Source organism: Rhinolophus sinicus, chromosome 2 (genome assembly GCF_057876585.1).
Source record: "Rhinolophus sinicus isolate RSI-liver-muscle chromosome 2, RSI-T2T, whole genome shotgun sequence".
NCBI classification, from domain to species: Eukaryota; Metazoa; Chordata; class Mammalia; order Chiroptera; family Rhinolophidae; genus Rhinolophus; species Rhinolophus sinicus.
Genome location: NC_142502.1, coordinates 16840310 through 16856903, shown reverse-complemented (window position 1 = coordinate 16856903; position 16594 = coordinate 16840310). Strand labels below are relative to the sequence as shown.

At 32.5% G+C, this 16594-nt stretch overlaps 1 protein-coding gene across 6 annotated transcripts in view; it reads left to right on the top strand.

Annotated features, from left to right (window-relative positions):
• STXBP5 (syntaxin binding protein 5) overlaps positions 1-15799 on the top strand; it is a 158919-nt gene extending 143120 nt beyond the window's left edge. For 3 of the 6 annotated variants that reach the window (XM_019746935.3, XM_074333689.2, XM_019746931.3), the window contains 3 exons: positions 5689-5800; positions 13222-13442; positions 15163-15799. In XM_019746935.3, the coding sequence (XP_019602494.2) occupies positions 5689-5800; positions 13222-13442; positions 15163-15204 (375 nt within the window). In that variant the 3' untranslated portion in view covers positions 15205-15799. The remainder of the gene's footprint in view (positions 1-5688; positions 5801-13221; positions 13443-15162) is intronic. The other 3 variants (XM_019746934.3, XM_019746932.3, XM_019746933.3) reach the window with 1 other exon arrangement.
• Positions 15800-16594: the final 795 nt, after the last annotated feature.

Genomic DNA, 16594 nt, shown 5'->3' with positions numbered 1-16594 from the left:
CACCCAACAAGGAAAAAATCAGTGTCTGACATCCAGTGAGATTAGCAAGCATGCAAAAAGATAGGAAAACGTGCTCATTACTGAGAAGAATAATCAGTCAATAGAAACCAAATCAGAACTGACCCAGACATTGGAATTAGCACAGAAGGACATTTAAAACAGATACAAATGAATTCCATATGTTCAAAAAGTTGAGTGAAGACATGGAAGATATAAAAGGCCAAAATTGAATATCTAGAGATGAAAAACAGTGTTTGAGATGAAGAATATATTGGATAGGATTAACAACAGACTACAATGTAAAAGAAAAGATTATGTAACTTGAAAGTATAGCAAAAGGAAAAAAAAAATACTGGGTGTTTAAACTTGGCAAGTTTATAACACTAAAACACCTATGTTAGAAAAGAAGTTTTCATCAAATCACTGATCTTAGCTTCCACCTTAAGAAATTGAAAAAGAAGAGCAACTTAAATCCAAAGGAAGCAGAAGAAAGAAAAATAATATTGTGGAATCAATGAAATTTAAAACAGGGAAACAATAGAAAAACATTACTGAAACCAAAAGCTTGATCTCTGCAACCAATAAAATCGATCTCAAGCCAGACTCATTAGGAAGAGAAGTTACAAATTACCAGCATCAAGAAGGAAAGAAGTGACATTACTATAGGTTCTACAAATGTTAAAATGGAAAAGGAGATATTATAAACAACTTTATGCCAAAAGATTAAAAAACTGGATCTTAAATGCAAATGGACAAATTCCTTCTGAGACACAAGTTACCGAAGCTCACTCAAGAAAAGATAGATAACCTGAAGAGCATTATATCAATTAGAGTGATTGAAATTGAGATTAGAAACCTTGGACAAAGAAGACTCCAGGCCCATATCACTGGTGAATTCTATCAACACTCAGGAAAAAATAATACCAGTTCTACACAAAACTCTTCCAAAAATTAATGCAGGAAATGCTTCCCAACTTACTCCATCAAACAACCATTAACATGATACCAAAACCAGACAAAGACATTAAACAAAATTACATATAGACCAATATGCTTCAAAAATATAGGTGTAAAAATTCTAATCAAAATTTTAGTAAATTTAGCAAAGGATAGTTCTGGTCATGGTACTTTATCATGACCAAGTGGGATTTATACCAGGAATGCAGGATTGACTTAACATTTGTTAATCAATATAATTCACATATTAGTAAACTAAAAAAAAATAGAAAGCAGTTGACAAAGTCTAACACCCATTCCCGATTTTTAAGAAAATATCTCAGCAAACAAGGGATAAAAGGTAACTCAAAGAACATCCGAGAAAAATCTATACCTAACATAATACTTAATGATGACATACTGAATGATTTTTCCTTAAAATCAGGAGCTAGAAAGGAATGTTCACTCTCAACACCTCTTCTATTCAATGTTGTATTTAACGTTTTAGCCACTTCCTTCAGGGAAGAAAAATAAAGAAAAGGCAAAAAAGAAACCTGTTTAGAAAAGAAAAAAGAAACCTGTTATTATTCACAAACGACATGATCATCTATATAGGAAATACAATGAAATATACCCCAAAAGCTACTAGAAATAAGTGAATTTGACAAGGTTGCAGGATATGAGATCGATATGTAGAAGAAAAAATTATTTCTATAATAGCAGTAGACATTTGAAAATCAAGATTTAAAGAACACTGTTTACAATAGCAACAAAAAAAAAAGAAATATTTTGGGATAAATCTAAGAAAAATATGAAAGACTTTTACAGTGAAAGCCACAAAATGTTGAAAGGAAATTTTAATAACCTGAATAAATTGAAATATGTACCTTGTTCATGGGTCAAAAAACTCAGTGTTCTCTCAAAATTGATTTGTAGATTCAAGGCAATCCCAAATGAAATCCCAGTGGGATTTTTTTGTATAGAAATTGACAAGTTTATTCTAAAATTCTTTTGCAAATGCATAAGCCCTAAAATAATAGGTAGAACAACTCTGAAAAAGAAGAAAATTGAAGGACTAACACTCCCTGAGTTTAAGAGTTATTGTAAAGCTACAGTAATCAAAAGAGCATGATTTAAAAAGAAATACACACACACACACACACACACAAATGAAGTGGAACATTAGCCTAATAAAGAAGGAAATCCTTACATTTGTGAAAACATGACTGACCTGGGGGTATTATGCTAAAGGAAATAAGCTAGACACAGAAAATCAAACACAGTGTGATATCACTTATGTGTGAAATCTAAAAAAGTTAAACTAATAGAAACAGTAGAAGGGTGGTTACCACGCACGGGTCAGGGAATGAGTGAGGGAAATGCGGAGTTGTTGGCCACACAGTATAAGCTTTCAGTTTTAAGACAAATAAGTTCCAGAGACTTAATGTACAACATGATGACTATAGTTAATAATAGTGTATATTTGATAATTTCTGAATAGATCTGAAGTATTCTTAACCACAGACACAAAGTAACTATATGAGGTGATGGATGTATATGTATATATGTATGTATATGTATATGTATATGTATGTGTATGTATATGTATATATATGCATATCTATTTTTAGCTTTGTTGTGGTAATCATTTCACAATGTGTACATAATATCAGAACATCATGTTGAATATCTTAAATATATAGGTTTTTATTTGTCAATTATAGCTCAATAAAAATGGAAAATAAAATATTGGGAATAAAAAAAAGTTAATGGACTTTTTATTATCAATGAGAGGTAGTTAGTCAAAAGTGTATGTCTATGGATTGAAATACTTAAATTTCTTTCCACACCATTAGTCTAACCATATCTTGAGTAAAAACAAAGGAAAATTAACAAGTTATCTTTTCAAATTGATGATCTATTTTAATTTATTTTTGAACCTTAAAGCCATAATCATAAAGAGGTGGAACATATCAATTAATTAGTTTAAACAATTAAGTTAATAACTGTTCTAACCACCTCAAGATTGTAATCTATAAACAAAACCCCAAGTACTCACTGTAAAAAGTTGATGACAGTTGAACTATTTAACTTCTAAAATATTACACATTCAGTGTTGTAATTTTTGCTGTGCTCATCTTAAAAGATATTTATTTGGACTATTCTTATAGGGTTTTCTTAATCAAAATTATTAAAATTGATCATTTTATGTATTAAAAAGTTTAGTAATAATTAAAGCACATACATTGACCCATTCATGAAATTAGTCCTAAATTTTACCGCGTAACACTGGTAATACATATGACAAATGAGATCCAGGAGTCTAACATCAGACAAGTATATTTGTTTCTGTATATTTATATTTTGTAGTAGTTTAAAAATCTCAGATATTGTTTCCGACAGGTAGTTGACTGTTACTGATATGTAGAGAAATAGCACAGAAAATACAAATCTATTTTAGATTCCACCAACATTTACTAATTGTTAAAATTAATCATTCTAAATAGTAAATTTAATTATGGCTAAAGTCCTTATTTAAATACGGAAGGTGCCAAAAAAATGTATACACATGTTATGAAGGGAAAAAACTATTAAAATTACACTGATGGTAACCACTCTGAGCACCTCTTGTAATTGCAGAAGTCAAACGTGACTTGTATTCATCTTTTGTTTTTGGTATATATTGAGTATTACAATTTTAATACAGTTTTCCTTTCTTAAAATGTGTGTACATTTTTTTTGGCACTCTCTGTGTATGTGAAAAATACCTATAGGTACTATTTAATACTGTTGTAATACATTTTTAATATCAAATCCTAAGACTGGGGACATTGCAGACTGGGGACAATGCAGACTCTTTAAAGAAACACTAAATTTTAAACTTCCATTAAAGATATCTGTTCATATTGTTAATCTATTGATAAATGACTTGCATATTTTCTAATTTGTTTTATCTCTAATTGTATGAATGGAGATTTTTCTATTTTAGTGTATATATCATTGAGTGTCTACTCTTGGTGCTTTATGTGTTTCATTATCTTTAACCCTGAAAACATTCCTGAGAGATAGGTATTATCTGTTCTTTTCAAAGTAGAGGAAACAAGTTCTCTGAGACTGATTTGCTTAAGATTCCTCCACAAGTAAAAGGCAGAGGTGACAAACCCAGGTCCATATGGTTCCCAAGTTTATACTCACTTCATTACACTATAGTGACTCTTGGTGGATACTGTGATATCTGGTTGTTGTTTTTTTCTTTTTAAAATATCTCTTAACATTTGTAAAATTGTAAGCCCATTAAATACTAAATAAATTAATAGTTGTAAACCATAATTCTAAAGTGAGGTTAATTTTAAAATGCTTATCTTTATGCTATCACTGTTTATATGTCATACTACTCTTGTTTTAGTGTAAAACACACTCAACTGGTAGCTGTTTGCCATTTTTGTTGTATCAATTTAACAGATGTAGTTTAAATTAGAATCAGTGAAATACAGTATAAAAAAGATTGGAAATATATCTAAAAACACCTTTGATAAAGTCTAATATTAATTTGAATAAAATAAAGGTATCAGTATATTCTATGGTAGGTTTTAACAAGTTTGATTTATTGATGTCAGGAAGTTTTTCATTCTAGTTTTACTCCGCTTTATAGAAATCCAGAGGAAAGAAAATTAAAATGTAAAGGCTTCGATCCCACTTCAACATTATAAATGAAACTATGTTGTATAGTGTTAATAATTATCTTCTCTCATTTATAATCTGGTTGGAGAGACAAAATTAATACAGATTTCTCGAAAAGTAAAATCTTCGGATATTCTTAATAACTTTTTTAACCCAGAGCTCAGGAAGAAATAGTACAAACATTAGCTCCAACTATAATAATATAATACCACGGTACAGCAGAACTAATACCACTAGTATATTTATTTTATGTGTAATAGCTACTTCTATTCATTGGGCAGAAATGCAATCCGAAAGCCTCACTATGATTTTGTTCATTCTAAAGCTCCCAAAGCTGCCTTGTAAATAATATTGTTACTATCATTCTCCTTATAGAAACGCCTCTCTTTATGTGTTATCTACAAAGTCATTAATATGTCAGTAACCTTTCTTGTCTCCTGACTTACTTTTATCATTTCTGTGCTTGGAGGAATATTGGCAGTAATTCACAAAACTCGTTGACAATATAGGAAGAAGCCCTCCCATCTCCCTGCCAGATTTCTGAAATTCCAAGTTTATGTTGGCATAATTCTCTTCGTAGCATATTTTTATGAAAAAATGAGTTGGTGTGTCTTTCTAAATTCCTAATGTTTTGACTCAGTGAAGGTGCTAATTCCAAAACTGTTTCATCATCATTATACTAGATTTTTCAACTTGCTAGTAGCTTTTCTTCTTTCTAATGTGGGAAGACCTAATTATTAACCCGGTTACCAATTCTTGATAATAAGAGTTATGTGAAAATTTTGTCAAAGATTGGAATCTCCTTCCAGCTTAAGCAGGAATATTATCTTGAAATGTAAGAAAAGTAATCAAGCCGTAACAAGCAGCAAGTTAGTCTTAGCCAATTAGTTTTAACAACTTACTGTGTGACTCAGTATGTCCTGGATCTGATCATTTGAAATGTACTCTGAATTGTGAATCTCAACAGATAACATTATAAGCTTAAGTTAAAGAGTCTATAGTGATGGTTTTGCTAATTATAGTTTAGTTTCCCTGAAACGTTAGCAATTACAATATGTTTTGATTTTAAAGGAAATGTTGGGTGAACTCTTCACTCCTGTAGAAACACCTGAAGCACCAAACAGGGGATTCTTCAAAGGCTTATTTGGAGGCGGTGCACAGTCTCTTGATAGAGAAGAACTATGTAAGTTGATTTATTTAATTTGGATAATATAAAACAGAAACATTCAAGCCATATAAGTTTTTCTTACATATATATATACATATATATATATATATATATATATATTCACCTTTTTTCTTCTTTGTCACCACAATTAATATACCCATGTTGTAACCAAATAAATGAAATTATTTTCTGTCACTCTAAATCGGGAATGTTTTACTCAGGGAACGAATATCAGAATAGCTTCAGGTAGGTAAAACGGAGTATTCACAACTTGAAATGAATAATTTAGAAAGCATTTTCATTAAATGTGATCGTTATTATTTAATACTCTAATTGACTTTAATTGATGACCTTAATCTTGAAAACCTTTTTACTTAAACATTTATTTTATCTTACAAAATCTCCAAAACTATTCTCATTGCATTAGGTTATTTAAAATCGCAAATCTGAATCATGTACTACCTTCCAGAAATGGGAACAAATTAGAAATTGGTCTTGAGTGAACTAATGTATTAATGAATGTTTGACCTGGCAAGTAGGAACTACTATCTATCCTTGATTTTTTTTCCTTTATTCTTTTTTTTCCTAAGATATTTTAGAATTTTCCTTTTGTGTTTAATTAATTAGAAAATCAGTAAGATTAAATACCAGTAAGTAGCAGTGCAGTGCAATTTCATTTTAAAAACTTAGCCACATGATTACCATCTGGGTAATGAGGATTGGTCAGTTTAAATTCATTTAAGAAAAATGAAGACTGTTCTTCAAGTTGTGGGGGACTGATAATTTGAAGTAACCTTCTCACCGAGGATAATTACACAAAATTTAAGAATGTTTTATCTTAATTCTTAGAACCATGAAAGGGCTAACAGTGTAGTAATGACAATATCCTGGGGAAGGCTGGGAACCCAGCGTGGTGAGCCTGGCAGCCTGAGGCCACTGTCACCCTGAAGTACTTTGATTATCTAAAGTGGAGACTGAGACACTAAACTGTTAGGACTAGCAAGGTGGGATTCCAGAACTGATAAGGGGGAGGACGTTGATAAACAAACCCTCCCCTTTGCAAGGAGCCCAGAATCCTGCAGCTGAAGAGTAAAGTTGAACTGGAAGTAAGTTAAACCTCACAGAAACATACACACAGACTTGTCAGCTTCAAATTATCTGAGTGGCCAAAAAACTGTCGACCTTAATTAAGATTTTTGCAGACTGCTGAAGTCCCCAGCACCTGACAAAAGCGAATGAAAATGTTCTCCAAAGGAGGATGACATATTCCAAATTATTCTCAAATTATTTCTAGATATAATTTTTCAAATATGTATTCATAGACAACCAAGAACCCTAGGAATCAATACCATAATCAATAAAACAGGAAAAAAACAGAAGCCAAATCACATGTACTTCAAATATTGAAATTCTCAGACACATACTATAAAACAATAATGCATATTATGTTCAAGAGGGTAAGTACCATGCCTGAACATTGTATAGGGTAACCTAAAACTATAAAAATCAGTACAGCAAATGTGTAAGAAACTAAAATGAAATTGGAGAACTTAAAGATTCAAAAACTAAAATTAAAAACTTAGTGGATGAATTTAACCAGAAATTAGACAAAACCGAAGAGAGAATTTCAACATAAATTAGAGATAGGCCAAAATAAACCATCTAGAATGTAGCACAGAAAAACAAAAAGATATAAAAAAACAAAGAAGGTAAAAGAAATAGAAATGGCAGTGAGAAGATCTAACACATTTCGACCTGCTCAAGAAGGAAACTTTTCAGAATTGATAAAAGATATCAGTTCAAACATTAAAGAACCTTAATGAATTCCAAGAAGGATATTTTTTTAAAAATCCAAGGCTAGATGTATCTTATGAAAATATACTGTATCAAAGACAAGGAAAACCTTTTAAGTGTGTGGGAAGAAATAATAGATACTTTTTACCAAGCTAGAGATTGACTTCTCAACAGCCAAATATAGTAGCATGATCTTCTGTACATTGACAGAAGATGTTACTTAATCTAGGGCTCTGTACTCAAAATATCCTTCAAGAATGAGACATTTTTATACAAATGAACAAATAAATAAAATAAGGCTGACCACCACACTCGGGAATTCTAAAGAATGTACTTCAGAGAGAGGAAAAAGAATCCTTGATGGAATGTCAGAGATGTAGGAAATAATGCTTTGGAAAATAAGTAATAAATACATACATAAGTGTAATTAATATAATCTTTATAAACTAAAGCAAAGTCTTGTGTTATACACATACGAATGTAAATATACAATATGACCCCAAAAATTGCATAAAATCAAAGGAGTTGGAAAGGGTAAGTGGATTTCAGATAATCTGAAATCCCTGCATTTTTTCAGAGACTTGTAAAAATTATCCATTAGCATTAATTAGTTCAGTATATGTTATGATTTGTAGTTTGTAACTGTTATAATTTCTAAGGTGACCTTTATAACCTAGCAAAGTAGTAAATAACTTACATATGCTTAACAGGATAATCACAATCCTTCCAAAAAGGAGAGAAAGGAGGGGAGAAAGCACAAAACAGGTGGGATAAAATAGCAAGCACATAAATAATGGTAGATGTAACTTAAATAACAATAACAAATGTAGATAGAATGAATATTCCAATTGAAAGACAAACGCGATCATATTGAATTTAAAAATGTACATTGTTTACAGAGGACACATCTAAAACATAAGGGCACAGAAAGCTTGAAATTTAAGATAAGATAGAAAAGCATGAACATAAATGAATCAACTGGTACAGCCATATTAATATCTGAAAGAGTAAACATTAAGGCATTATTAATGTCTTAAGGTAGCAAAACAGCAAAATAAACCAAAGATAATAAGATGGTAATGAAATAGTAAATAAATACATAACAAAAACAAAATTTGATTCTTTAAAAATCTAATAAAATGAATAAAGCTCTGGTGAATTGAGCAAGATGAAAAGAAGGCACAAGTAAACACTCAGGGATGAAAACAGATGTCACTAAATGTACCGCTGCCAGTTAAAACGGTAAGAATATAATTTATAACTTCTTGGTAAATTTTTTGAAACTTTGAGTGAAATAAACAAATGCTAGAAAAGTACAATATATCAAAATGGACAAAAAGAGAAGTAAAATCTGAATAGTCCTGTAAGTATTAGATATTGAAGCCATCATTTCAAACTTTCCCACAAGTACATTCTGGCTTAAATTGGGCTTCACTAGAACATGCTACCAAATTTAAGGGAAAAAAATAATTTCACTCTGACACAAATTCTTCAGAAAAAATAAAAAGAAGGTACACTCATCAGGCCATTTTGTAAACTTAACACAACCTTGATACTAAAAATGAACATAGTATGAGAAAGGAAAAATAAAGGCATATATCTATCACTCATGATTATAGATACAAAATATAAAATGAAATATTAATATAGCATACCCAGCAATATGTAATAAAGATGATTTGCCATGACCAAGTTTGGGTTGTTCCAGGAATTCAAAGCTGGTTTGTTGTTTAAAATAATAATAATAATAATGATAATAATAATAAAAATAATGAGTAGTTCACCACATTAACAGGTTAAGGACAAAAATCATATGACCACCCCAACAAGTACAAAAAAGACTTGTTAAATTCAATATCCATTTCTGATAAAGATTCCTAGAAGGTAAGTTGATAAATTATAACTGCAAAATATTATATATACAATGTTTAACTAGCAAAATTCTACAGTAAATATCACAATGCAGAAACATTAAAAGTTATTAAAAACTTTCCCTTTGAGACAAGGAATGACACAATGCCTAGTGTTAGACCACATACATTCAACATTATATGGAAGTCCCTAGAGAGTATGGAAAGGGAAGGAAAAATAAAACAATAGGAAAGGGAGAACAAAATAATCATTTGTAATGATTGATACAATGACATATTCAGAAAACATAAAATAATCTATAGCTAAGCCGTTAGAAATAATAGAGTTTAGCAAACTTACTGGAAATAATCCACATACAAAAATAAAATTCAATTTATTCATATCATATTAACAACAGTGAAAAATGGAATTTTTAAAATCACTATTTGAATTAATTTTTTTCTTGCTGCTATAACAAATTATCACATAGTGACTGGAAACAATACAAACCTATTATCTTACAGTTCTGTAGCTTAAGTATCAACACAGGTTTTATGGTGGTGTAGGGCTGTGTTCCTTGTTGGAGGGTTTAAGGGGGAGAATGTTTGGGGTTTTTTTTGCCTTTTTTCAGCTTCTGGAGGCAATCCACATTCCTTAGTTGGAGGTCCCTTCCTCAGCCTTCAAAGCCAGCAACTTTCTGCATCTCTCTTGACTATTTTTCTGAAGCCAAATCTTTCTCTGGGAAAAGCTTTTAAGTCCATGTGATTACATTGGGTTTAGGTGGATAATCTTGCTATCTCTAGGTCCTTCACTTAATCACATCTGCAAGTCCTTTTTCCTATGTACGGTAACATATTTACAAGTTCCAGGAATAAGAGAGTGGTCATCTTTGGGTGGGTGGGTGGGTGGGGAGTCTAATATTCTGCCTACCACAATGGTATTAAAAAAATACCTAGAAATATTAATAAATCTTAACAGATGTTCAGGACCTCCATGGGGAAAATAGAAAATTATAAAACTGTGAAGAAGTGAAAGACCCAAATAAGTAGATATATCATGCAGTAAAAGATTAAATAAAAGACATCAGTTCTCCCAAAACTGATGAATGCATATACACACATATTTGCACACCCCCGCAAAAAAAGTTATAAATTATTCTAAACTTTATATAGAAATTCAAAAGATCTCACCACTTCCATTTAATATCTAATTGCTTTAACCAGAGCAATTAGGCAAGAAAAGAAAAAAAAGGCATGAAGATTGGAATGGAAGAAGTAAAACTACATTTGCAAATGACATTCTTGAGTATACAAGATCTTAAGGAGTATACACACACACACACACACACACTATTATCGTTAATAAACAAAATTGTAGGATACATATCAATAGAAATATAAATTGCATTTATGTACACTAGTAATGAACAAACTGAAAATTAAATTAAGAAAACAGTTCCATTTTTAATAGCATTAAAAGATAAAATGCTTAAAAATGATTTAACAAGAGAAGTCTAAAATATATAATATAAACTTCAAAATATTTAAAGAAATTAAAACATAAATGAATTGACGTCCTATGCCCATGGATTGGAATATGTAATATTGCTAAGATGGCAGTATTCCCCAAGCTAATCTATACGTTCAACACAATCCCTGTCAAAATCCCAGCTGGTTTTTTGAAGAAAGAAACAAGCTGTTCCTAAGATTCATATGGAAATGAAAAGGATTCAAAATAACCACACACACAAATCTTGAAAAAGAAGTGAAAAAATGGAGGACTAGCACATTTCAATTTCCAAAGTTATTACAGATCTGTAATCATCAAGATAGTGTGCTACTGGCATAATGATAGATACATAGACTAATGAAATAGATTTAAGAGTCCAGAAATAAGCTCTTACATGTATGGTCAATTGATTTCCTACAAGTCTGCCAAGAAAATTCAATGGTGAAAAAATGGTCTTTTCAATAGATGGTCCAATAGGGCTATTGGATAACCACATGCACAGGAATGAAGTTGGATGCCGACCTCACACCATACAGAAAAATTAACTCAAAATGGATTAAAGACTTCCATAGAAAGAAACTAAAACTCTTAGAAGAAAACATAGGTATAAAGCTTTGTGGCCTTAGATTAGGCGATAATTTCTCAAATATGAAACCAAAATCACAAGCAACCAAAGAAAAAAATAGGTAAATTGAATCTCCTCAAAATTAAAAGTCTAAGAACACAATCAAGAAAGTGAAAAGAAAACCCACAGAATATGATATTTGTAAATTATATATCTGATATATCTGATAAGAGTCTAGTATCCAGAATACTAGATAAGGAACTCTTATCCAGAATAAGAAACTCTTACAAATCAATAATAAAAAGACACAGAGCCCAAATTATAAATGGGCAAAGGGTTTGAATAGATATTTCTCCAAAAAAAAATATATATATGTATATATACTGATGGCCAATAAACACATGAAAAGATGCTGAACATCATTTGTCATTAGGGAAATGCAAATCAAAACCACAGTGAAGTACACGTACTAAGATGGCTGTAATCAAAAAGACATACAGTAACAAATGTTTGCAAGAATGTGAAAAAATTGAAACCCTCACACATTGCCAGTAGAAATGTAAGATGCTGTAACCTATTTGGAAAATTCTGGCAGTTCCTCAAAAAGTTAAACATAAAGTTATCATGACCCAACAATTACACTGCTAGGTATATACCCAAGAGAGCTGAGAACACATGTCCACCCAAAAACTTGTACAGATGTTCGTAGCAGCGTTATTTATAAGTGGAAACAACTCAAAATGTCCATCATCTGATGAGTGGATAAAGGAAATGTCATCTCTTCCATAACACAATGGAATATTGTTCAGTCATTACAAAAGCTGAATAGATGGTTGAACCTTGACAACATTATTTTAGTGAAAGAAGCTAGACACAAAAGGCCACGCACATATTGTATAAATACATTTAAATGAAACATTAGGAATAGGCAAATTTATAGACTGAGTGGATTATTGATTGCCAAGGGCTGAGAAGAGAGGGAAATGGAAAACAGCTGCTAATAAAATTGTTTGTTTGTTTTTTTGTAGCGATGAAAATGCTTGGAAATAGATAGTGATACTGGTTGCACAACCTTTTTAATAAACTAAAAATTACTGAATTGTTGAGGGGAAAATTTTATGGCATGTGAATTATATTTCTAAAGAAAAATATATGCTGAGGGATGAGGAAATATGACAACAGATTTAAGACATTTACAGGAATCTAGATGTTAAGGTAATCAGGGTCTGGGTTACAAAGGGAAAGGAAGCAATGAATTCCTGAGATCTTTTGAAGGAAAAAAATGTGATCTATTTGGTAAGTGACAACATAAATGGAGAGAAAAAGGGACTAGAGCATATCTATAACTTTTGGAGCCTGAAATAGAATACTGAATAAATTCTTTAATTTTCTTTACTTCTATGCCTGAGTATAGTATTTTAAGTAAGACAAAGTGTGGAGTGAATAAACTAAATTAAATCTGTATATTTAAATTTAAATCTTTGTATTTAAGTATTTTTAAGTTACTGTATCTTCAGTATTTCCACACTTCTTACTGTTATATAAATTGGTATCACTTTATCCATTATTCATTTCAACAAATAATTACCAGTGCCTTTTTTGCACAAGTCCCGCTATATATGAACTAGGAGAGAATACAGTGTTTATCAATGTACATAGTGTAAGTGAACAACATAAATATTTCTAAGTTACCCTTTTGTTTATCTCATTCGTGCAGTTGGGGAATCAGCCTCAGGAAAGGCTTCGAGAAGTCTTGCACAACATATCCCGGGTCCAGGTGGCATTGAAGGTGTGAAAGGAGCAGCGTCTGGTGTGGTCGGTGAATTAGCCCGCGCCAGGCTGGCACTGGACGAACGTGGCCAGAAACTCGGAGACCTGGAGGAAAGAACCGCAGCCATGTTGTCCAGTGCAGATTCGTTTTCGAAACATGCTCATGAGGTACGTCTATCAAACAAATACTTAAACAAAAAGCAAAACATCTTGGGTAAAACAAGTATGAAAATTACTGTATTTTTATAGCTATAGCATATCTACTCATGAATTTTCATGTATCCTCTGTACTGTTGCCAGACCCTGACTTGCCACCAGAGGGAACTATTACAAGAACCTGTGTCAGTAACATTTGGTCTTTTCCTGAAGTTTGTAAATCCCAGGGAACCTGCTCAACTTCGGGTTTTCTGTAAACAAAGCTCTGCGGGCCGTTTCTTCGGGAACGCAGTAACAAAGCTAACTTTCCGAAATGCCTCTGATTCTATTACTGGTTTCTCCTTCTGAAGGAAATAATTTCCCTTACTTGACTCCTTAGGGAGATCTGAATAACTAACACTGGCAAACACTTTTATTCAAATAAACAATATCAGATCTGTCTGAGGACCTCTTCATACAGAGGAGTAGCAGAGTGCATTTCTGCAATGAATTCATCTTGATCCAGGAAATCATGGTGGAGCTTAGAAACATTCTGTAAAGTCGGGCTCCCTAACTGGCCCTCATACAAATATGCTCTCTTGGCCAGCAGGATATGCCCGAAACACTGAATGTAAAGGCCTGTAGGTAGAATGCACGTTCTTCATTTTGATACACAGGTCTGCCACTCAGTGATGCTTTACACATGCCCTTGACGACATTTCAAATTTGTCATCTAAAAATACCATATTAAGGTTATTTTATGTTCGAGTACCCAATCTGCCAGCAATAGATCTTTAAATTTTTCAGTCAAAAGTCATCTCTTCCTGGCTTAAGAATGCTGACACCAAGAATGCATAAAGGAGGTAACTTGACCTGGAAGAGATTGGTCCAGGGCTTCAAAGAGATTTCGAGGTCGCTTGTCAGCCGTTGTACCAGGCTGAACACACCTCAGATCAGGCCAGCAGCCTTCAGTCTAGGTCAAGAATTTTATTGGCATAACCCTGCACCTGACTGTCATCTCCAAGGCATATGACACTTCAGTCAATTTCAGAGTATATCCACACGCTAAATATTTAGCAAAGAGCTCAGTCTCAAACTGGTTGCTTTTCCCTTCTACCAGATATTCTTGAGCCATATTTGTGAGTCAAAGGAAGACAATACATTGAGATATTTAAGATCATGGTTTCTTGAATCAGACTATGTGGGCTCAAATCCCAGTTGCACCCTTTTGTTACATTGGGTAATCCCCATAAGCTTCAGTTTCTCGTTTATAAAATGAGGAGAATAATAATGGCTAACTCATAGAGTTGTTTTGAAGACCAAATGAATTCCTGTAGGGAAAGTGAGCCATACAGTGCTGGCTCAGAGAAAGTGCTCAGCAAATTTTAGATGGCAGTAGTAGTAATATTCCTGACCTTTCACACCCCAGGTTTTGTAAACATTATTTTTATTTCAAATTAGAAAACTGAAATTACCGTATTTATAAGTTATTAGTTTAGGTCACCAAAGAATGCACTCGCCCAAATTTAACTATGTTACACATCTTAATTCTTAATCATTACAGTCTTTTTTCCCACTAAATGGAACAATTCTGACTGCTTTCAATATGAATTGATTTGAAGTAAGCAACATAGTAACATGATAGAATGTCTTAGAATCATACAGTACTTTGAAAACATAGAGAAATCAGTTGTAACTTACGAGTATTGTTCTGGCATGTTTAAAACATCTTTTTCATGTTTTCTCCCTTTAGATGATGTTGAAATACAAAGATAAGAAGTGGTACCAGTTCTGACAACCGGAAATCCAACTAAGTCCAACTTCAGCCAAAAGGAAAATGAATTTTCCTTTTTTACTTTATTGATTTTACTTTAGGAAAGTTAACATTAAAGGGATGTTCATCACTGGATACTGTTCTTTCCTAAGTCATGCACTGTTTTACGTCAGTCACGTGGCTTTAACCGAGGACTGTTCCCCCATTCCGAAGGGCTCACATGCTGTGTGCCAGCTAGGAGTTGACAGTGTGGGAACTGAGCAGGTCACACAATACAGATGAAGAAACAATGGGGGATGTTGAGACATGGCAGGGACCATTCCTGGCTCATTCCTGCATTAAACTTTCATATGCCAAAAGATTTGTGCTGTTATCTGCCATCAGTGTTTGACCTCTGAGGGAGAGGCAATAAGTTCGAAGTTCTAAAGCTGAAATCGTTAACGTTTGTTTCATTGACTGAATAATAAAGAGCTGTCTTGGACCTTCCCTCCCTTAAACTGACTGGTCATCAGTATCATTAGTGAAAAAGCAACAAACTGTTTGTTACCATATCTTTAGACAGATAAGCTGAATGGTGGGCTTTCAATAATAAAAACATACACACGATTGACTTGTGTATGGGCTACTCTTGGATTCTTGTTATTGTATACTTGTGTTTAGTCCATATTTTGTCAAAAGCAAAACAAGGTGATACATCACTTTTCATTGAAAAGAAAAGTGTAGAGCATGACTGAACTGCTCATCATTCTGGGAGTTTCCATGTCGTGGCTATGCAGTGTGGAAAGTGAGAAAAACCTCCGTTGTGGTGAGGAGAATACTTCAGTGTCCCTTGTCTTGTTCTCATGAATTCAGCTGAAGATGGATTTGACCAAAATAGTTACTGGTTAAATTGGTAGAAATGTTGAAATTGGCTAAGTTTTTAATTTTGCTTGAATTTTTATAAAATGTTTAACCAAATGTACCTTTGCATTATTTAATTAAAATTGCTAAAAAAAAATTGTTTCATTATTTCAGTCAAGTGCTCAGCTCCCTTTTTAAAATGCCCTTGATTTGCTAACAGTTCCAGTACACTCAGGTGATGAGCCAGTTGAATCTTAGCGCACATGCTGTCGCATGGAAAATTACAAGCATCTGTTGTCAATAATTATCTATATAAGAGTCTAGTCTGATAACCTACAAAATATTTTCTGTAGAAATATACTATAAATCTGTACATGTCCTTTCAAGGTTTCAAAAAGCCAAAAGGAAAGGAAAATATGTGCATTTTGGTAACTAAATTATTTCTGTATTGGAGTATAATGCGAATGAGACCATCAGTGTACAATAATAAATGACTGGTTCCTAAAATAGCATTGCAGACAGGGAAGAGACGGCTTGGTAGACCTTGGAAGTAAGTCAGCTTGTAATGCAG